Source organism: Nestor notabilis, unplaced genomic scaffold (genome assembly GCF_000696875.1).
Source record: "Nestor notabilis isolate BGI_N333 unplaced genomic scaffold, ASM69687v1 scaffold4811, whole genome shotgun sequence".
NCBI lineage: Eukaryota > Metazoa > Chordata > Aves > Psittaciformes > Psittacidae > Nestor > Nestor notabilis.
Window position 1 is genome coordinate 9,677 of NW_009914098.1, and position 23,167 is coordinate 32,843.

General features: G+C 36.3%; 1 protein-coding gene across 3 annotated transcripts in view; it reads left to right on the forward strand.

The window, feature by feature from the left end:
* The first annotated feature begins 5,758 nt into the window (after positions 1–5,758).
* REV1 (REV1, polymerase (DNA directed)) overlaps positions 5,759–23,167 on the forward strand; it is a 47,026-nt gene continuing 29,617 nt past the window's right edge. For 2 of the 3 annotated variants that reach the window (XM_010023477.1, XM_010023476.1), the window contains exons 1-7: positions 5,759–5,821; positions 6,410–6,542; positions 8,242–8,410; positions 12,467–12,616; positions 14,658–15,370; positions 17,152–17,259; positions 18,688–18,804. In XM_010023477.1, the coding sequence (XP_010021779.1) occupies positions 5,765–5,821; positions 6,410–6,542; positions 8,242–8,410; positions 12,467–12,616; positions 14,658–15,370; positions 17,152–17,259; positions 18,688–18,804 (1,447 nt within the window). In that variant the 5' untranslated portion in view covers positions 5,759–5,764. The remainder of the gene's footprint in view (positions 5,822–6,409; positions 6,543–8,241; positions 8,411–12,466; positions 12,617–14,657; positions 15,371–17,151; positions 17,260–18,687; positions 18,805–23,167) is intronic. The other variant, XM_010023475.1, reaches the window with a different exon arrangement.

Below are 23,167 nucleotides of genomic sequence, written 5' to 3' on the forward strand. Positions count from 1 at the left end.
TAGCAGTGGCCCAAGATATCCATACTTCCATTAGCATCTGGAGTTACACCTTCACGAATAAGGTTTGTGGTGTTTTGAGTATGTTAATTAAATCGAGGTCTTTTGTGTTAGAGGACACTGACCACGTGTTCACTCTGACCAGAAATGCAGAATAGCTGTTAAAATGTGTTGTACTTTCACTTAGCTTTCATCTACCTGAAACTGGATTATCTGGATTAGATATCACTTCTGCCGTGTATTTAGACACAAGTTTGGGAGGCTTATTTGTTGAGTCACAGTGCAGCCTCATTTTGTCTTTGGAAATAGTTCATATGCTTTCTTGTAGTGCAGAGCCATAATGTGTGTACTCTGCCAGATTAAAGTTGGCTACTTGAAGAGGCAACAGAAATGTCTCTGTATGGTATACCTAGAAAAGGGAATCTAAGGAGTATGGCAGGGACAACTCAAGTTTGGGCAGGATTAGTACTGACTTGGAATTAAAACATCCATCAGGATCCATGTTCACTTCTTACAGGGTCATTGAGATCTGTATTTTGTGCTCCCAAGCATTTTTCCCCACAAATACCTGTGGGTTTGGTCTGTTTGTCTGTTATCTGTGTTATCCCAGCTGCCCAAGATAACAGAAAGCCACTTGTCTCATAACCACACCATCGTGAATTTAAAGTATTTTAAAGAAATAACTTTCCTGCATCAGACTATGTATACTACAGATGAGATTAAAACAAGTAACAACAAATTCACATCAACATTCCATGTTTTGTGATCTAAAAATCTCAGTTACTGTTTATCCACATAGACATGTTTATAGAATTCATAAAATGTTTAATTCCATTACCTGATCTGTAGGCTTTGATTAACAGTCTTTAAAAATAGGATTATGTGGTGGTGGATTGGGAACTAAAATGCTAGGCCTGTGAAGCAGTCCACAAAGGGATGTTACTTACCTTTTCCTAGTGGGCTGTATAGAGTATTCCTGAGCTGCCAGTCATGTACAAAGAGAAACTCTCAGTTTCTCTTCTAGCTTCAGTTTTTGAAAGGGTCACCCAATAGCAATTTGGATTTTAGTTGAAGAACCCTGTTTTGTAGAATGGTAAGATTTTACCATATGTATGTGGCCTAAGAAGAGATGCAGACCCAAAATGTGTTAATTTTGGTCACAAGCATTCTTAAGTTGTCTTTTTTTCTTGAAAAGTTGTTTCTCTTGCATGGAAAACTTTGATTCTATTCCTAGAAATATTATTTCTACCTTTACAGGCATTTGTGCCATTTCAGAGTGTGTTGGTTGTTTTGGGTTTTTTTTTTATTGATGGAGATTTGTGTTCACAGGTCCAGAATATGAGCATTTCAATTTTACTTTAAAAGTTTTTCTCTGGGCTAAGAGTCACTTTATAGTTTGTCTTTCGGGCTATAGAGATACCCTGAAAACTAGTAACTATGATGGTTTACTTTCACTCTTGAATTTGTGAAAACAAAGACTGTTCTGAAACAAGTTAGATACTATAATCACAAGAAAGATTAACTCTTGTGTGAAATTGGCTAGCTTGTGATGGGTGTTTAGGTCCCTTGTTTTGATTTGTACTCCCTCTCCTCTGCACCCCACTTCAAGGGTTCTTTACAAAGCATTTCTCTTACTTGTCCCTTTGTCATGATTCCTATAGACAGACTATGGTATTATCCTTCTATTTCTTATTTCATGAACCAGTGAGCATGTTTCAAATCTTTCTTGACTTTTCCTCTAATTTAATATGTCCTGTGGAAGATGTCTCTCATGCTCATTTGTTCCTTAGGTTTCAGCAAGGCAGTTGCTTCATTCTCAAGTAAAAATTTTCATTGTAAACACGAGTCTTTAGCAGTGGGGATTCTCCTTAGTCCAGAAACTCTGATTCATTACTCAGTTCCTAGACCTACCAAGGGAGAAAGGAATCTCCCAGGTTTTCATATCAACATTAAGGAAATAATCCATAACTCTCAAGACTTGAGACAAGGGCATCTAGTAGTCACTGGAGTACCATGTTCCTAACTTGTGTGTTTGGAATTTCAGTGGACTGGCTGAGTTAAAAATCACTTCTGCCAAGGAAATGGCAAATCATTATCAGATGTTGTAAGTAGGCTTTACTGCCTCACTTCTCTAGTTTCACCTGCTCTAGGAAGACAACTTTTGAAAAGTTGATATGATACACACTAACCTAAAATAGTTTTGTTGTTCTGATTTCTAGTTTTAATCAATCTAGGCACATACCCATGATTCTAATTTTGGTTGGCCCTACTGTTTGTAGTGTTTTGATCTAATGTCTTTTAGACTAGAGGTCTTTCTTCATCACCTCCCAGTGTCCTGAATAAAAATTAAATGCTTTTCAAGGTTTCAGAAAAAAAACTTACCCCATGAAAGCAATTCTTCAATTTATCAAGCATTAGTTTAAGCAAGAGGTTACCTATATAGGGGTCAGTGTAACTACCTATCAAATCTGATCTTCTCAAGAACTTGATGATTGCAGTAAAGAACATCTTTGTTAGACTGATGTGGTGGTGACTTATAGCGTGCATTTCATACAGTCTTGAAGGTTCTTTGTTTTGGGTTTGGGTTTTGGTTTGGTTTTTTTTCAGAGTAAGAGTTTCTTTTTGTGTGAGATTCTCTTTCTGATAGACTTAAAATCATAGAACAGCCCAGATTGGAAGGAACCTCAAAAGACCATCTAGTCCAACCTTTCATGGATACGGAAGCCTAGAGGAGATTATCTAGCACCCTGTCCAGATGCAGCTTGAAAACCTACAGTGATGAGGACTGTACCATGTCCCTAGGAGGTTGTTCCACGGATGTATTGTTCTCACTGTAAAAAAATTTCTCTCTGATCTCAAGACAAAACCTCTCTTTCTGCAACTTTCCCCATTGCATCTGGTCCTTTCCATGTCACTCCTAGTAAAGAGAGAGCTTCTGTCCTTTTCGTAGCCACCCTTTAAGACTTTGTCATCCTTTATTATGAAGGCGAAAGGGTAATCAATAGTTAAAATTCTAGTGTCTCTTATGAGTTCATACACTGATACCTATAGTATCTAAAAACACTAGATGACATTTTTTTCTTTCCTTGAACTTTCCTGTTTCTTCCAAGAATTTCATATCCAGAAGCAATAAATTAGAATTACAGTAGACTTCAGCTGACGAAAAAATTAGGTTCTCCATATGAAAGAAATCATCTAGCATTTCTAGTATGTACTGTCCTCTACAGAAAAAAAAAGTCAATTTTGAATTTCATGCGGTCATCTAACTCACCTCTTATTTTTCTCACTGCTCCTTAAAAGTTCTGTGGTATCTGTTAAGTATAATCCAAACCACTGAAATTAATTTCAGAAAGCACAGTGTCTTGGAAATTGATCTCTAGGTAAGAAACATCAGTACCTAGAGAGAAAATGCAACATACTGAGGCGGGGTTGCTTTTCTTTGCTTGTTGGTGTAGAGCTCATCTCCTTGACATGTGATTAATCTTCGTAATTATATACATGTGTGTAGGTTATGTATCAAATTACAGCAACTGTAAAAAGAGTAGAACCAGGTGCATCATGATCTTCTGTTGTTTGCAGAGGTCCCGAAACATACGAGAAGCTTGTCTTTTCAAAGTAGTTATGCCCTCTTTGACTGTAATTCTTTGGTTGCCTAATTTGTCATATTTGCAATATTCCATGAAAATCATAGTATTTATTAAAACTTTCCTGCAGCTATGTCTTCTTCTGGAATCAAACTTGCCTGCAGACATGGATGGGTTAGCTGGATTTCAGAGTATGCCTGCCTGGTAGCTCTAGAACAAAAGGGATTTAAGAGATGAAAGCTAGAATTTAGCTTTCAGCCAGGTTCAGAGAACACAAAATATTAATGTGATAAATGAGGCAGCCTCCAGAACAGCACATTAGAAGGCCTGGATAGGAAAATGACCAATAAGAGCATTCATCTCCATCCACAGCTGTATGTGCTTTCTGGTAGGCGGGAGACCAGGTGAAGCTTCTGTGCTTTGTTACTGGATAATGCTACAGGTAGTCCGGAGAGTAAGTATCTTCTCAAAAGCAGACAAAGATTTAAAAAAATGGTTTGACTTCCTTCTGTGTTTTGTGCATTTTTATGGAGGATAAAGGAATAGAAAATAAATATTTTAAAAAATAAAGGGGATTGGCTGTCCTGACTTCAGCAGTAGCAGTCATTTTTCTCCTTCTTAGTAAGTGCTGTGTTTTCAACTTTAGTCTGGGAACAGTGTTGATAAAACACTGATGTTTTTAGTTGTTGCTAAGTAATGTTTACTCCAACCAAGGACTTTCTCAGTCTCATGCTCTGCCGGGGAGGAGGGGAAGCTGGGAAGAAGCAAAGGCAGGACACCTGACCCAAACTGGCCAAAGGGGTATTCCATACCACAGCACGTCATGCCCAGTATAGAAACTGGGGGGAGTCACCCGGAAGGTCCAGATCGCTGCTCGGGTCGGGCTGAGTATCAGTCAGCGGGTGGTGAGCAATTGTATCCTCTCCCCTTGTTATTCTCCTTATCATCATCATTATTATTATTGGTGGTAGCAGTAGTGGTTTTGTATTATACCTTAGTTACTGGAGTGCTGTTATCTCAACCCGTGGGAGTTACATTCTTCCTATTCTCCTCCCCATCCCTCCGGGAGCAGGGGGAGGAAGAAGTGGGGGGAGTGAGTGAGCGGCTGCATAGTTCCGAGTTACCAGCTGGGCTGGCTTAAAGCTTCCTTGTAGTTTCAGAGTCCTGTCTTCACTCTAAGAGAAAGTAGCCCTAAAAGTCAAAACAGTGTTTTTATTTAGGGAACTGATTGGAGTAGAGAGAGAAATGTAATAGCAGGCAGTGACCTCGTGATCTTACCTACATCATTAATTTTTTAAAATAAGTGTTACAATAGCTATAGTTAATGTGGATCACTCGAGTGCAGTGAACAGTTGGCCACAGTCCAAAACGTTTCTTCTCTCTACCAGTCCTGTTCTAGCCAACTAATAGCTCATCTGGGGACGCTGCTGTCTACAGCTCATGGGCCAGGGATAAGAGTCTTGTGTAAAGGAAGATGGCAGTTTGGCTGGTTTTTTTATTTATTTTTGGCTGATTTATTTATGTACTAATAAGCAACACAATAAACAAACAAAACCCCAAAGAAACAAATCACAAACCTAGCTGTAGATCTAGGTAATTCATTGGTTCTTTTTGCTTTTATGTGATGTATTGCAGTGGAGCAACAAGTGTTTGGACCTTTTATAGTTGGCTGTAAATCGATTGGTGAAATCCAGTCTCTAGTACCAGGAAGTGTTTGCCTGCATCCTGCCATGTAAATATTATCAAATAGGAAATAAAAGAGTGTGGGCAGTATTGGACAATATTTTGCATTAACAGTAGCAATTGTATTTGGGAACGTTTTGTTACTTATTTTTTGTAGAAGATGTATGATGAGCAGGAAGAATTTAATAAATCATAATGGAAACGGAACATTGTACTGAGTTCTTTGTATTCTGGGTTAATAGAACAGAATGTGCACGTCTGGCATTTGATACGTAGCAGGAGCTACAGTATGCGTGACTGCAAAACTGAAGAACTAGGTTTTTATGTGGTTTTCCATTTCTAGGTTAACTGTGTAACTCACATACTTTAGAGAAGCCCATTGAAAAATGTAATCTTTGCTAATCTGTTGCTGGTCTGTAATGCATCATTGAAATTCCACTGGTGATATTACGAAACATGTAATTGATCAAAAATTGTTCTTCCTAAACAGAAGCTTCAGTATGAGGCGGGGTGGATGGCGGAAACGGGCTGCCGAAGGCGATGGCTGGGGAATATGGGTATGTTCAAAACCCAGGTGGCTTTAACTTTTATTTTTATTTTTCAAGTGGTAAATGGCACTGTGATTGGAAGGGTTACCAATGTTGTTATATATGTTTCACTTGAAAACACATGATTAAGTCCAAAAGAAATTTTTAAAATTACCAGGTTTTGAAGTCTTTGTTCGCAATAGTCCACTAGATTACATTATTAGTAAGTACAGACCCTTAGCAGAATAGCTTTAAATCACCATTTAAAAACTAAACAAAATAATTTTAAAACTATGTATGGTTGTCTCCACCATATTCTGTATAGTTGGACAAACAAACTGAGGCACCTAATTCGCATAAATATTTATAATACTACTCTCTCATGTATATTTAAGAACTGAAAATACGTGGAGCCTGATGAATATTCTCTACATTGTTTCTTTAAGCAATGAGCCTCTGATTTAGCATCCAAACTTGCATCATTTCCTTATTTCTTTTTTCTTCTTATTCTGTAAGAATTTTTATATACATAGACTCTTTTTCTTATGTAATAAGGTAAAAGAAGTATGAAATAAATCCTGCCAAGTTGGTAACAAGATGTTTTAACTTTAAAACTAGGGAGGGTACATGTCGGCAAAGGTCAAGAAACTGGAGGATCAATTCCGGTCAGATTCAGCCATACAGCACCAGAGGGATGGAAATTCGTCAAGTATCTTTAGTGGAGTTGCTATCTATGTCAATGGCTTTACAGGTGAAGCTTTTGGTTGGGTTTTTTTTGGTTTGGTTTTTTTTTTTGTTTGTTTGGTTTTTTTTAAGAATCTGTCCTCATTTGTTCTAATGTCTGTTTACCATCCTAAGTGGAGTAAACTATAAAACGCAGCAGTTTGCAGCCAAGTAAATACCTAACAATTACTGTGTTTTGTGTATTATGTTTCTTTGTATTTCATGATTAAAGTTCTCAATATAAAATCAGATTTAGGATCTGAATATAAATATTACTTTCCTAAATCTTTTGCGTGAATGGCCACTGATAGAAATAGGAGTAAATTTTTCCACCTTTCTGTGATCTTCGTATTTCAAAAGAAGCCTTTTAACTTCCTCTATATGCCTATATGTATTAATTTTTTAATTTTCCAAACTATTAATAGCGTATGCATTAAATTTATGTTTGGGTGGATATGCTGGGATTTCTGCCTCAGAGTGATGTAGTGCTTGAGACAGTAAGCCCATTCATAGCAGAAGGAGGAATAAGAGAAGAGGTGAGAGGTACATATGCATTCTCTGTGATGGACTGATAGTGCATGTTAACTGGAGTAAGATTTTTTTAATCTCCCATACTTAAGTTCATATTTCTCCTGGGTTCTGTAAAGCAGCTTAATAACCTTTCTGAAACTTCCCAGAAGCCTTTTTCAGCAACCTGTGCCAGGAATGTTGTGACTGTTACATAACTGATGAGTACAGCTTCTGTGATATGAAGCAGTGCTGTTTTGAGCACAGGGCTCAAAAGGACTCAAAAAGGTTGAGGTGGACATGTTAAACTGAGTCAGTTATTTAATAGTTTCTTTAGTGAGAATGTAGCATTTGCATATTCCTCAAGATACTAGTTCCTAAATACAACTCTACAAGATGGTTGTCCAGTATTTTGAGAGTTGACAGTAGGCCACTGGAAGGAATTGTAACTGTATTCTTTAAAAATTTTTCTTCCTTCCTGTATTGATAATTTTTTTTATATTTTTAGTATCTTCTGCCAGATTTACTATTAAAAATATTCTGTTTGTGCTGTCTCAAACGTTTTGGTGCCACTGCATAGGTTTTCCAAAAGCTAAAACCTTTTTCTTTTACTTTGTTTTTCCCATCTCTGCTTGAGAAACAAATGCTATTTTTGACATGATTGAGGGAATAAGAAGAGAAGGTGGTTTTCAAGGTATTCTTTGTTCCCTGTAACAATTCAAGAATAACCTGCTAAGGAAAGAGTTAACTGCTTCAGTAGATCAGGAATTGTGTAGTTCTGTGCTGTTGTTCAACCCTTCTGTTACTAATTCTTTTCTATTACTTCTGGGTGGAAACTACTCTCCCAAACTCTGGTGAAAAGATAAATGAGTTAATCTAATTTTGTGTTACATTGATGTAAAGTGTTTTTTAATGTAGTTTAGCATTAAATCTACTTGAGTCCCATCCTGTCCATCCATGTCGCCCCCCATCATACATGTTGTAGAAGGATCCTCTAGAACAAGTAGAATGTTTACATTTTGCATCAGCCTCTTCAAAAACCGAGTTTTCTACGTTTCTTCAGAAATGTTTTTCTGGTTATTTCTTTGAAGAACTTGTTTTTTCAGGAGAAAAACAATGGTTTGCACACTTTCAGATCACGGCATCATGTTTCTCAAAGTTGTTTTTCTTACTGTATTTGCTGACACAAAACAGGAATATTTCTGGTTTTAATTTTACAGATCCCTCAGCTGATGAATTAAGACGGCTAATGATGTTGCATGGAGGCCAATACCATGTGTACTATTCCAGATCAAAAACAACTCATATCATTGCCACAAATCTTCCAAATGCCAAAATAAAAGAATTGAAAGGAGAAAAAGTTGTTCGGCCAGAGTGGATTGTGGAAAGGTATATTAGGTCTACTGCTTTTGGAGGTTTCTCCTTTTGGGAAAGAAAAATCTGGAAAAATTACAGAAAATTGTATCTTGAGGTTAGAGATTAATTTAAAATAAGACAGTCGTTGCAACAGCTGAATAAAAATGTCACTGTTATATTGAAGATATGCTCCTTAGTGATTGTTCCCTAAGAAACTTCACTAAAAACATTCAGAAATCTGAGGAATATCAGGAAACTGAACATTATCCTGCTGATTCCATTTAATATCCAGTCAGTTGACCAGCCTTTGTGTCAGTATGTTTAAATAGGTATCAGGTGATTATTTTTTAACCTCTTGCCTTGTGCCTTGCTTAAGTTTCATTTCATCTGTAAATAAAGAACAATTAAAATCGTTTTCAGAAATTGAAGTTAATCCATCTAAACATTATTTTTGTGAATTTGTAGCAAAACAAAAACAAAATGAAAAAATTCCAAACCTACAAAGAATTTATGTTCTTTGGTTCTTCTATGCACTGTGGAATATGTAGGATCAAGTGAAGTTGTCCTCAGGTCCTTGAAAAAGATGATAGCCAGGCTCAGAGCAGTTAATCTGGCTTACATCTGTCTTCTTCCATCTGAGGAACCCATGGGAAATAGTACAAGCAGCAGTATGTTCTGGAAATCATTCTGTCAGTGTCATGCTATTCTTAACTAGCCTCTTTCCTAGACAACCAGCAGAAACAGGCAAGGAACTCTTCTGTATACATACTTGTAAAATCCTATCTGCTGTTTCTCTTCTCAGTTTGCTGATTTTTCAGTGCTTTGGATTCAGCTGTTTGGTATTATGTATCTTTATGATAAATTTTTAAAACTTTAGTCAGAAAAGATAGGTTCCTCAGTTTGAAAAAGTCTTAAGGCACCTTTTTTTAAAACAGTTTCAGGGCCTTGACAGTGAGTTTAAGGATATGAAAAACGAGTGGTAGGTGTGGTTTTACTTGGAGGATGTGGCAGTTTTCACTGATGCCATTAAAGCGCGCTATGATTTTAACCAAGTAAAATCAATTTGTATACATTCACTAGAGACTTGCTAGAACCTAATGTATGATATCTCCTAAAATATTCTTTATGATGTCTTGTGTTCAGGTTCTGCATCTCCTGGTTCTGGAAGGTTGTACTGTAGAGTAAGTCAGAAGAACTGAGTATAGACAGATACATGGGCTTGGGCACAGGGAGACAGGGAGCTCACTGTCTCAGGAGAATAGGGTTTGTGTCTGAATCTGGAATAAAACCTGATTTAAACAACCACGCCTCATTTGTTTTCCCTTTCTTTCAACAGTATTGAAGAACACTCACTGGTTAAATACTCCATCTCTCTGTATGGAATACCAAATTATGTTCTCCTCACTAGATCAGTTGGTGAAAGTCAGTGCAGTGGACGTAGAAGTTCCAAATGTATTGAGTATTCATGTGCACACCATGTTAGTGCAATATGATGAGTTTGTGATTTTTTTGATTTTTTTGATTTTTTTTTTTTTTTAGTTTGGTTAAGAATCAACCCTAAAACGTTACTGTCACAAATTGCTTGTAAAACAGTGTTGTTAGATCGTCAGTCTTGTCATCCAGGGTTGCAAAATGAAAAGGTCATTTGTCTGTGGAGCTTTGATTTATTTCTTTGTGTGCACACATTATGATCTAGTCCTTAATTACATGATCACATGCTGTCTCTATTCACTATGGTACCTGCCACATTGTCTTCACATAAAAGATTGAGTTCTGGTTGCAAATTGCTAATTCAGTGACTTGTTTTTTGCTTCTTGTCTTTGTAACCCCATTCCTTATTAACTGCATGTGATTCAATTTCGTTGCTGATAATGGAATAAATAATTAATTTCTGGCTCTTGTTGGTGCTTATCACTATAGCATCTATCTGCTTTCCTAAGATTAATGAACTTACCACAGCACTTACTACAATGGTTATTGTTTTCATTTTTTGTTTGAGAGCCACCAAAATGACATTAAGGTATACCACCAAAAATGCCAGTAACTTGGAATATACTATGTGACCTACCTAAGATTAGGGGTTTTTTAGAGTTAATTATACAAGGATGGTAAGACACATATTGAAGTTCATTGCTGCATTAAAAGCTTTGCATATTCTGAACTGTGAACATTCTGAACTATGGTCTAGAGTCAGAGACTCAAGAACCTGTTAAATGCAGGTAGAATTTTGGTTTAATTAGCATTCCATAGACATCTCGTGGTAACAGTAGTTGCAAAATCCAGTATTGTAGAGTAATGTGTGGCTGCTTTAGCAATGAAATCATTCTTTGAGCTGTGTTTGGACTGGTGACCTCCAGAGGTCCTTTCCAACCTTATTTTTTTAGAGATCATGAATTCTGAGATACAGGGACAGTGGAATGCGGAAAGATGTTGAGGGATGCATCTAAAATAGGATTCCTACTGCTGCATCTTAATACAGTTTGAAAACAATAAACCAACTGTGTGTTGATCTAGTAATGCAGCTACTCCATTTGCTAAACTCTTAGCATGAACAAGTTTTTACATAAATGTGGGGTTTTGTCATCTTGAAGTTGCAGTAATGATTTTGAAATACCTGGGTGGCTACATGTGTAGGTTAATGTGGTGATACAAGCAACAGTCTAAACAGGCATTCTAAAAGCTTAGTCACTGCATCACCACTTTCTGTACAAGAAAGCTTTGGAACTTCACCATGTGTACTTTTAAGTCTGTTTAGCCATGTTTAACGTAAATGTCGTTCGTTTATGAATGCTGTATAATCATGTATCAAGCAATATTTAACTGATTTATTTATAGGACTGTTTTTACTATCCCATTCCCATAGAAACCTTAGCAGGTCTCTATGCCTAACTAGTTTTAATTTATATAATTGGGAAATGTGATCTCCCACAATATTCTTCTCTAATTGCAGCAAGAAAGCTCCTAAGGGCTTTTGTTCCACTGTCCAGCTCCCTTGACAGTAGTACAGATTTGAGCTAGTTAAAAAGCACATCTCCAGGAGAAAACATTCAGGTGTAGAAGAACAGAAAAACAGTATGTGTTGCTGTGCTAAATTTTCTTTAAAAAAAAAAAAAATCCAATTGTATCTTCAAAGCTGAACACTAATATTAAGCTGCTTTGATATGAGAGAGGTTTCTCTGCTGTAAGAAGTTCTGTCATCTCTCACCCAGTGTTCTATATGAAGAGTTGTATGTGAAGAAGAGGTGAAGTATAGGCTGGGAAGGCTGTTATGTCTACTGCCAGCAACAGGCATTGGGGTGGAGAAATGAAATAATGCTGTGGTGTGTTTTTGTGAGGGTTCCACTTCAAAGGCTGTGACTTCCCTAAGGAATTTAGCAGTTACTGAAGCATAATTGCAGTTTCAGTGGAAGAAGAAAAAGAGGGAGATACAGTGGAACACATAGGACAGAACTGAGATGATTGTGGTAGATATTTATGGAAGGTCTGTTTGGAAATGATTCTTCTGTCTAGCTTTCTTCAGTGAATTTTCTCACAACAAGGGGTAATTATCCTTTTGAAATGGAAAAAGCAGTTCTTTTCTGTTTGTGAACCACATCCTAGCTGACCTCTTTCACATTCTACCCAAATTTGCTTGGAATACATGCCTTTATGTTGTTCCAAGTTAAAGAGCTCAGTCAGCATTGTTCAGTTAGAATAACCTGGACCACTCACAGCTGGTTTTGGTTTTGTTTTGCTTTTTGGGATTTTTATTTTTTTTTTTTACTGTGTTTTTCTTAATTTGGTTTTGAAATTAAATATCTGGGGGGTTTGTGTGTCAGCTGGGGAAGAGAACTGGATGTAGACAACTGACCAACACAACTGTGCAAGTATCTTTTGTAGTACCAGTCACCACTTCACAAATTACTTTTCAGTTCAATCCAGTTCATAGTGGGGAAAAAGGGGTTGTGGGAAAGGGAAGGGACCACAAGTAAAAGCAATGACCAAAGTAACAGTTTATTGTGCATGAGGTATTTTTTAGCATAGAACGTTTGGGGTTTTTTTTAAAATGTCATAAGTAGTAACCTGTTCTTTTGGTTTTTTTTGTTTCAGCATTAAAGCTGGACGCCTCCTCTCGCACATTCCGTATCAGCTTTACACCAAGCAGTCAAGTGTTCAAAAAGGTCTCAACTTTAATAGCATATGCAAACCTGAAGATGCCATGCCAGGTCCAAGCAATATAGCTAATGATCTCAACAGGGTGTAAGTGTTTCTGGTCTTGTAATGCGGATGTTAATCATTCACCCATAATGGATTAGCATTTACAACTATATAGTATTTTAAAAATCCATTTCAGCTTTATAGGAAGGAAGGTCTGAGTCACTGAAATTTGAAAATAAGGTATAGCTATATAAATAGTTGAGGACAAAACTAGTTACCTTGACTCCAAGCGTTGTCTCTAGTCTTTGGACTGCACTTTGCTTGATAACATAACCTACGAGTCCTAGCATGTAAGTGTATCTGTATGGAAGCAACAGGTATATGTTAAAGGATTCTGACTAGTGACACTGAAAAGTAGGTCTTCATTTCAAAAACAAAAAGCTGGGATGATATGATTGCTTTTGCTAAAGGTGCACAGGAGCAAATGTAAATGCACACTAGTTGCTAAGTTCTTTCTTTAAAAAAAAGAAACAAACCTCACAGCATACCTCAAGTGTACTAAGAGCAAGTTGTCACACTTGAGAGAGAAGATGGATTAAAAAATTACAATATAAAAACTTCGGAAAGACCTTGAGAAGGGAATAGCACAGAAAGCCCCAGTGAAACTTTTTACTGGCAGAGGAATTGGAATTTGAAAAGAAAACTTTTACTTGACCAGACTGTTCTGTGGATATTTATTTATTTATTCTTTTAAGAGGGTTCCTGCATCTTTTTCAGAAGCACGTGTGTGTTGTTCAGAGGCAAGAATCATAAAATCAGAATATATGAGGTTGGAAGAGACCTTTGGAGGTCATCTGGTCCAATACTACTGCTAAAGCAGGGCAAAGGATATTGTATAAGATACTGTACTTTCTGATTTGTAATTGTGATCTGTGTTCTTCCACAGTCCTCTGATTTATTTCAAATCCAGTTCTGCATAATGCTGAGGACATTTTAATGCACAAGTGGAATTTGTCTATATTTAGTAAAAATAAAACTGGTGCCACGGAATGGATATCCTAAGCAGTATTTCTTACGTGTGTTTTGAACAATGAGTGATACAATCACCATTGCCTCTTTCTATTGCATTATTAATGTTTTTTAAGTGAGAAGAATATTCAGAATGTTCCAAAATTATCAATTTAGTCTGAAAAGCGTAAGTTTAAAAGCCTACCCTACCCACTGATGCTAAATATGTACCACCATCAGCCATTCAACTCCTCAAAAATTAACCAAATTGTCACAGTTAATTGGCTTTCTGGTTTCACTGGTATACTGGACAGCTAATTTTCCATCTATTTTTTTGTGCACTTAAATTTCTAGGTTTGGGAGTTGGGATGGTTCAGGGTTTTTCAGCAGATCAAGAGTATGCACAGCTCTTGAAGACTTTGGTTTTAATTCCATGTAGCGTTTGTTACAGAGTTGATTTCTTGAATGAAATCTTTCCCTTGACACTGTCAGAGTTGCCAGTGCACTAGTGGCAGAATATTTTGGTGTATATGCTTAGAAGATAAAATGCAGGTTTTTCGGTTTTTGTCAAAAGCTAAGGATATGCTTAATTTATAGAGCTTGGACAGATTTTTCCTTGAGTGAAGATAAATCTAACACATTAAAATAATTTTCTAAAAAAGAGTTGTTTTCTGGGTATATTTTTTTTCTTTTTTTGTTTGTAAGTAGATAAAGAAAATCACATCTCTTGTTGAAAAGGTAACTCCTGATGGTTTGCATATTCCTGTACCATTTGTGCTGTCTGTGGTTGTACAGTTCTGTTAGCAAATAAATAGTCATTGTAATTTGATAGGAGACTGCTGGTCAAATTAAAGCCCTTGGAAATAGCTGTTCTAATGTGAGTGTGGTATTTGGTCACTCCTGGTAGTGCTGTGTAAATGATGCACCAAATCTGTGATGTCTTTTACAGCAATACAGCATTTGTGACACTGACAGGACATGGCTCAGAGTTTGAGATAATTGTCTTGAGAATGTGAAAACTACTCAAGTATATACTGATAACAATTAGGAAGATAAATACTTAGCACTTGAAATGATCTGTAAATGTGTCTTTTTATGTAGAATATATGGTATTTAATGATATCATCTGTTTCAGAAATCATATTAAAAGGCGTGAGATGGAAAATGAGATCACACCCAATGGAATAAGTAGCTGGAATGAAGAAGAGGAGGAAGAAATTGATGATTTGGGATGTAGGGACCTGGAGCAGATCCTTCCTGGACAGAAACAAAATGGGATTCAGTCTCACAAAGACAGCACTGCCATTTTTAACGGACACACACACACTTCTACCAGTGCCTTAAAGACGCAGGATTGCTTGGTGCCCTCTGGCAACGGTGTTGCAAGTAGGTTCTCTCCAGGTCCTGTGCAGGAGGAGGGGAAGACTGAAAAAGGCATGGTTGACTTCAGAGACTGCACAACACAGCAGTTGCAGCAAAGCAACAAAAATACAGACTTTTCGTGGAATCCACATAGGACTATGAGTAATTCATCCTCATCTTCATCTTTGCACAGTAATGCTAAAATAAATGGTGCTCACCACTCCACAGTTCAGGGGCCTTCAAGCACAAAAAGCACTTCTGTACCTACTTCTAGCAAGGCAGCTTCCTTACCTGTGTCCAAACCTTCAGATTGTAGTTTTATTTCTGACTTTTATTCACGTTCAAGACTGCATCATATATCAACGTGGAAGTGTGAATTGACAGAGTTTGTCAACAGCCTGCAGAGAAAAAACAGCGGTGTCTTTCCAGGAAGGGAAAAATTAAAAAAATGGAAAGCAGGCAGGTCTGCACTTAAAACTGACACAGGTAGATACTTGTTTAAAAAGGTTTATGTTGAGGAGGTGCTTTATATCTTTGTATATTAAATATCTAAGTAGGTGAGTATTCAATATTAACATTACAGTCAGGCTACCTGGAAAAACTTGATGCACTGAAAACTAAAGGATCCAACTGCTTTTTGTTTTGTTTGTTTGGGTTTTTTAACTTAAAATGTGACTTAATGTGATATTCTGGTCTATTTAATTCCTCCTTGTAGACATAATATTCCTGACTTTACTAAGATACGTGGATTGATCAAGGGGAAAAATATATATCTAAATACACAAGTTTATAGTTGCTGTGTGAAAAGCTGAAGGGAAAAAGAAAAAAACCTTGCTGCTTATAGTTCAGTGTGAAAATTTAAAAGATGAGTAACATTGGAAGTGAACTAAAATTGAATTTATTAGTAAGGGTTTTATATACTTCTGGATCTGTTTAAATGGGTAGCAGTATCATATAATGCTTCTGAACTTGGCTCGTGACAGAAATGTTTTATGTCATTACATCAAGGGTCAAAATGAAAAAAAAAAAGTGTAACTGATGAGAGGCAAAGTGTTACAAGTACAGCTAAAGATTTTGCATCTTCAGAATCTCTGATTTACAGTCTTACTCAGTTAAAAGGCTAGCTCTGTACCGTGGAAGAGATTCTGACTCTGTTATGCTGTAAAAATACTCATTGTAATCATATGAAAATATACTTGATAAATTACCACATCCTAAAAAAATGTTGTTAGATAAATGAATTAACTGATTCTGTGTTTATGCTAGGACACCCCAGTTACAAAACGTTAACTTACAAACTACCATAATATGTATTTTCTTGCATCAAAATATGGTATAAGTTAATATATTTTAATTTTCTCTTTGATTTGGCTTAGAGTATTCAAATAGCTAATGGCTGTGTTTCTGTTCACAAGTAGCAGCTTTTAAGCATTCACTTGATCACTTGATTTGTGAATGTCCTTTATGAGACAGTCCTTATCTTTCAAAGAATGAGTTCAAATGGTAAATTATTAAAACCAGGGAAAACCAATCTGGTTACTCAGTAACTAAGATGTTAAGCAGAACAGTTCACTTGATGTATTGAAATACTTTTTCACTGTTACACTTTATGCATTGTTCAAATTAAATTTTTTGTGCGTGTGTGTTAGGTACAGCCTCCTCTGGTAGGTCAGCAATATAGACATATGCAGACTTGAACTTCTAGAATACTTGACGCAAGTATTTCTGGTGCTTTAGGCATGTAAGTTTTTCAGACTGGAGCTATCTTGCTTGTCTTTGTTGAATGTTTGCATGAGTGTAGGTACAACTATGTCAAAATCCAGTTGCGTGGGAGGCTTAAAACTAATTTTGGTGGGTTTCATGAAGAATTGGTGACAGTTGTTAGTGCAGCTAAACTATTATCTTTTGGAACAGTCTTCTGATTGATGAACAAAAAAGGAGTAAAGTTGTCTGTTCCAGATGCAGTATGAACATAGGAAATTAAATCCAGTTCCCACAACATGAATTAATCTCCTTGGGTTGGGGGAACTTGTTAGGTAGAAGGTATTGATTATGAGCAAATAAAATAGAAACTTTTAAGTTGATGCATTGTTTAGGCTTTGTCTACTGTTTATGTGTCCATTTCTATGAGTAAATATCTTCTTGGTGAGAAGAAACAAAAATCCTTGTAATTTAAGGTAGTTACAGTCCTTGATGACTACTGTGAGTAGTACCAAAGTATATATAAATTAGGGTTCAAGTTTTCTGTTGGTGTATCTTCATACTAGGTAATGTGTCTGTTGCGAGCTCAGCCAAGCCACAGAGCTGTATAATGCACGTGGATATGGATTGCTTCTTTGTGTCTGTGGCTATCCGAAATAGACCAGATCTCAAAGGTCAGTATTTAGTTCTACATGTTGACAGTTTTTTTTTTAGTTAAATCTTTAAAAATAAAACGCAACTTGCACACTTAACAAAATGAATTTTGGATGTTAATTTTTTTTTTCTGGCATCTTTGATAGTCAGACCATGCAACTTTTGTATTCCTGCTTACTTTCTCACAATCCAAAATCAAGTGGAAGAGAGAGCTGGAATTCTCTTTTCTGTCTCCTTTCATTATCTAAAGTAAGAAGAGAGAAATAAAATTTGCAGTATTCATTCTCTGTAACGTTGCACATGTCTTGTTGAGACTTAAATCTACCATATTAGAAATCTGAGATCAAATTCTAGTACCAAAAATAGGTTTTGGTCACTTTGTATTAAAAAAGAATGGGATATCCTAATAATTTTTCTGAAAAAATGTAAGGCTGAGAATTAACTGCATATTATTCAAGGGAGATTTGCTTCTCCTTCCCTTTTTCGTGTAAGCTCTCACACATGAAGTATTACTATAAGACCTAGCGGGTGAACAAGTTAGTTGGCATTTAGAAGTCTGAGTTGTGTGATCATCCTTAGGGCATATGAAGAGTTAGTGAAGCTCCTTGGTAAGTTTTGTTAGTTTGTTTTGGTTTTTTTTCAAGTGTACTATTGAGAAATGGACATTCTAGTTGTTCTGTGCAAACACTGAACTTCAGTGATGCACCAGTCTGAAGATTTGGTGCAGGAGTGACCATCTGCCACCCAGATATCGTAGACCTTGGGAAGGAGTAAGTTGTACATACAGTTTGTTTGCTCTCTTCTGCCCAAAGGCAGGAGCAACTGTATCAGAGATACTCTTTGTGTGTTTGGGTCTTTAAAACTTTGTTTCCTGCCAAGTTTCAAATTCCATTATTGGAATATAAAGAACCTAGCACTTTTCTGTGATTGTTTTTTCTGTTCCACAGAAAACTTTCTGTGCATAAATTTGCCAGAACTTCCGGTGCACAAATTAGCTTCCTTAGTAGAAAAACTAGGGAGGTGTTGATACTACTAAAAAGTCAAGAGTTTACTAAATACATAATTTTTTACAATTAATGAAACAAGTAGAACTGAGTGCATTGGTATGTTTACTTAAGCTAATAAACATGAGAAAGTATTTAAAATCAGTATGGTGTTTGATGCGTCTTAAACTAATAAATCATTAGGGCATTGGTGAAGTTTCACAGCTTCCATTTTTACTTGTTATTAAAGACAAACTAGTATGACTGTATTTCCACTCTTTATAAGCTTTACTTCTTTACAAGTGACTGCAATTAAGACAGCCAACTCACTTTTATAGCTGTTTCCTCCAAAAGTTATAAGAAAATAAAGCAGACATCTTTATGATCTGATCCTAGCTGTCCTATTATTAAAATGTAAGCTATTATAGATGTTGACTTATAAGTACATGCATTTCTTTTCTGCAGGAAAACCAGTAGCTGTTACTAGTAATAGAGGTGCAGGAAAGGCAGCACTGCGCCCTGGTGCAAACCCCCAGCTTGAACAGCAATATTACCAGAATAAGCTAATGAATGGCAAAGCAGGTACAGATAAGTCTGTTTGTTTGTTTGTTTGTCTGTACGTTCTTTTGTTATTGAAGACTTTTTCCTTAAAGTCGTTAATAAAGTGCACAGTGGAGAAATTCTTTTTCACGTGGGGGATTTCAGAAAAGAAGTATCTTTGGACAGCATGGTTCTCTGTGGCCTCAGTTATGCCACTGTGACAATTTCTTAGTTAGCTTTTCTTAGAATGGGTGAATTATTTTAGAGTAATTTTATGTTTTACTCACTTTCATTGAGATTGAGTATAAGATATCATGTTAAGTAATTATTTAAAGTGAGAACTAAATACAGGTTGCCTGGAATCACTTTGTTATGAGTAAGTCTATTGTAGAGAAGAGGTACAAAATAAAATTTAAAAGATTACTAATTTTTTTGGGGGTGGTTTGGTTTTTTTTCCCCCTATAAGGGTAGAAGTGACAGCATGTGGCCAGTGACAAACTGATTTTTTTGAAGTTGGCTTTTGAATTGCATGAGTACAATATCTGTGTACAGTGACTTAATTTGGGTGGTCCTTAAAGCATTTTAAGTTTCTGGAAAGTCTGTGCCTCTTCCATGAGCTCTGCCTCTCCAGTATTTTGTTTTCGCAACACCAAGGCATCTGTTGTAGTTTCAGAATTCTTTGGTTGCCTGCAGTAATTTAGAAATTCATTACTTTCTGTGTCCTTAGGTAGTAGTACACTAATGTAAACAAAACAGTTTTATTAACAAGTTCTATTATTATTATACTGACTGAACTGCATTTATTATGAGAAAGTATATTGCTAGACTTTGGCAACTTGTTTCTCTTTTTTTCTCCAACAGTCTGTGTAATCAGCTTGAAACTTTGTTTTTACCATAAGGTTGGTTAAAAGCGCATGCCTAAGGGGCAAAGGCGAAACTCAACTTCTAAATCTAAACTGAAATTAAGTAGCAGCTGTCCTTGTACACGCACTTTTAACCAACCTTGTTGTAACAACTACTGTTGGTATAAAGTTTACACCTCAGGGAGGTGTTTTGTTAATAGGAGAGGTGGGGTTAAAAAATAGGTTGTTCTTCCATGGTGGTTTCTGAAAAGTTAGTATTTAAAAAAAAAAAACCCCACACCAAAAAACCCAAAACAAACAAAAAAAAACCCCACCGAAAACCAAAAACCCCAACAATTAATAAATACTGCTAGTTTTCAAAAACATTTGGAAACAAGGTATTAAGGAAGTGATGCTGTTTTATTTGTCTTTTGCTGTAGTTTAAGACCACTTCAGAACTGAGATAGAATATATATTTGTGGAACTCACTGGCCTTTAACTTTTTAGGGACTTTTCAGGATGCTTCAGACTTACTTTCTGCTGTTTTGTTTGCAGTGCTGTATATAAATGCGTTACAAAGATAGCCATGGTTTTCATGGAGTTTGATTTTTCTGTAGCATAGCTCGTGTATGAACTATTGGTAGTTCAGCTTTATGCAGTGACTTTTATTAGGACCTTACACTGGATAAGGGTGTGACTTAATACAATCAAGTGATGTTTGGAAAGTGAGGCAGTTAAATTACAGAAGTTTTAGCTGGTGTCTAGCATGTTCTTTGTGATTCATAAATTCAGTAGGATCTCTTCTACTACATTTATTGCTTAAGGGTACAGCAGATTTCAGCCTTTTATAACAAACTCAGTTTCTTACTGCAGCAGCTTTTTCTGGATATCCACATACTCATTTCTTTAACTTCATCCAATCTCACTGGCTTGCACACGGACAGGCAGCTAGTTCTTTCTTTCTTGATACTTAGTCTGACTGTGTAACCAATTTTTTTTGGCGAAAGGATTTTTTTCCTAAGACTTTTTATAGTCTCTGTCTCTTTAGCTGCAGTTCATACTGTTTTTTAGCCTCTTTATTAATTTTTATCTCCATGTACAGTAGTTTTATCAACAAAAAAATACCTGTTGTTTCTGCTTGCATTCTCTCAAGTACATGCCTTGTCTTCCTTTTGGGGGAAAAAGAACAGTTATGGTCTTAGGTGAAAAGGTGGAATCGCAGCTTAGGGTTTTCTAACATCACAGTATCTTAGAAAGCAAAGTGACACACTTCACAGTGTGTGTTTAATTGTGCGATGCCAGAGGTAAATATTGTCTAGTACACACATGTATCACATGGAAAAGTACTTTTTCTAAAATGTCAAACACATGGAATGCTAAATTATGCAGTTAAATATACACAATTCTTTTTGGGGACATATTAAGTAATTGAAATCAAAAGGTAGTTTGGACCAACCTTGTACATGAGCATATTTTTACATCCATGCTTCAACATGGAACCCACTTCATTTTTTTGATGCTTCATGCTTTCCAGGCTGTTCTCTGATTTTGCCTGCTCCAGGTCTTACTTATTAGAAGAAAGTGTTCTAAATTAAAAACCAAAACAGACAAACAAACCCCACAACCCAAAACAAACACAACAACAACAACAAAGCAAACAAACAAACAAAAAAAACACAACAAAAAAAACCCCACCAAAACAAAAACCCCAAACCCTTATGAATCACTTTTGACCAAGTACTGAATTCTGCTGCTTCAGCTACTTCTTTTTTTGCAAATTACTTCTTTAGTGATACCGGCTCCTGCCTTTGATCTGCATTGCTAGACAAATATCCGAAGTCAATAGAATCTTGAATCTTTTATGAAATACTTTCTTTTTCTTGTTCAAATTCATCCAAAAATGTATAACTTTTAAATTTAAAAACTCACTATCATTCTCACCCTAAATCTCCAAATTGGAGATAACCTTTCTGGAAAATAGAAATTACTTCTCTACATACATGCCATCTTTAACATTCATGTTCTAAGATAGAAGATTAACATATGTTAATCAGGATTCATAGTTTGGGGTCTCTTTTCCATGGCCAGGATGCCCAAGATGTGAATGTTTTCTAGGCTTCATTTCCCTCAACCCTAGTATCTCCTTTTTTTCATTCTAAAGAGCAGCAGATTTTAACCATCATATTAGTCACAGATTTATTCTCAGCGATTTCTTTTTCACAGACTTGGGTCCTGGCCTCTGATTTCTCCATCCGTTGCTCCACATTCACCATGTGCCTGTCTAGTTTCCCAGCTTTTGATGAGAGGTTCTCTACCTTGCCTTCCATTGAGGACAATGTGTTCTGCATTGCCCTGAATTTCACATGAAGTGACTCCATCAGCTCATGGGGGGATCTGCTCTGCTGCGAAGTGGAAAAAGTCGACGAGTCCAGTGAAGATAGACAAGATGACAGCATCATCTCAGGCCAGGGCACAGGGAAGGCATGGACTAAAGAAATTGTTCTTGTCATTCTTATCTTTATTTGGGGCATAATTTTGCTCTAATTTTCAATTGCAGACATCTTAGGTAACTTACAGAGCTCATCATACATTAAAACATTTAAGACATAAAAAGGTGCACAAATTTAGCAAAAATTCTGAATAAAAGCAGTTTTTCACATGAGTCAGGTTCTACCCTTGCTGTCTCCACTCACTCATTACAACACTTTCTCTGGTCTGATAACTACTCCTATGTGCACATAGCACCATGTTTCCTTTCAGTCAAATTGTCAGTGTGTAAGTTGTTAGTACCATGAAATATAATTAGGCTTTGTGGCACGCTGAAGAAAACTCCCTGTTTATTGTATTACAAGGGTGTATGGTATTAGATAGAATACAATAATGAAAAAGACCTGTAACATACATACTAGATTTAATTTTAAGTAAATAGAAGCTTTTTTTCTGTATGATACTTTGGGTTTTTTTAATTCTGACAGGGAGTTTGGGAGGGCATGGTAGTTTTTGCATCTAGCAATTTTTTCAGGTAGATCTGTATTTAGATTACAGGCATGTATCTTTCAAGGTTTGCATACTGTGAAAACCCAAATAGAAAGGAATAGAAAATGCTTTATTTGATTCCAGTGTTTAGTGTTGTGGAGTTCTGTTCTAGTACCTAGTGTGCAGTGGGCCTGGAGGACTCTTTTATCTCGGAGCATACAGTAAAGTTTTACAGAATTAGGGAAAGTCTGTCTCATTTAAGTCTGGGGTTGCAGTTTTTGATCCAAGATAAATTTATGGTGATATCTGAAAAAAGTTCACATATCCTAATAAAAGAATTATTAGAAAGTAACAGCAGAAGTTTGGTCAGTTAATATCCCCATAAGAGTGTTAAACGAAATACCAGATTCTTGCTAATGTTCTTTGATTTGAGCTAACTAGTATTCTAATTATTTCACTTCTGAAAAACCACTTTGTGGTATCTAGATTATTAGACTAAAGTTTTAATAAGAGGTTGTAAGTATGATAAAAGGTGGGCTTGTATTCTGAATTTAATTTCTGTGTTCTGGTGGTAGTGCTTTTTGCAA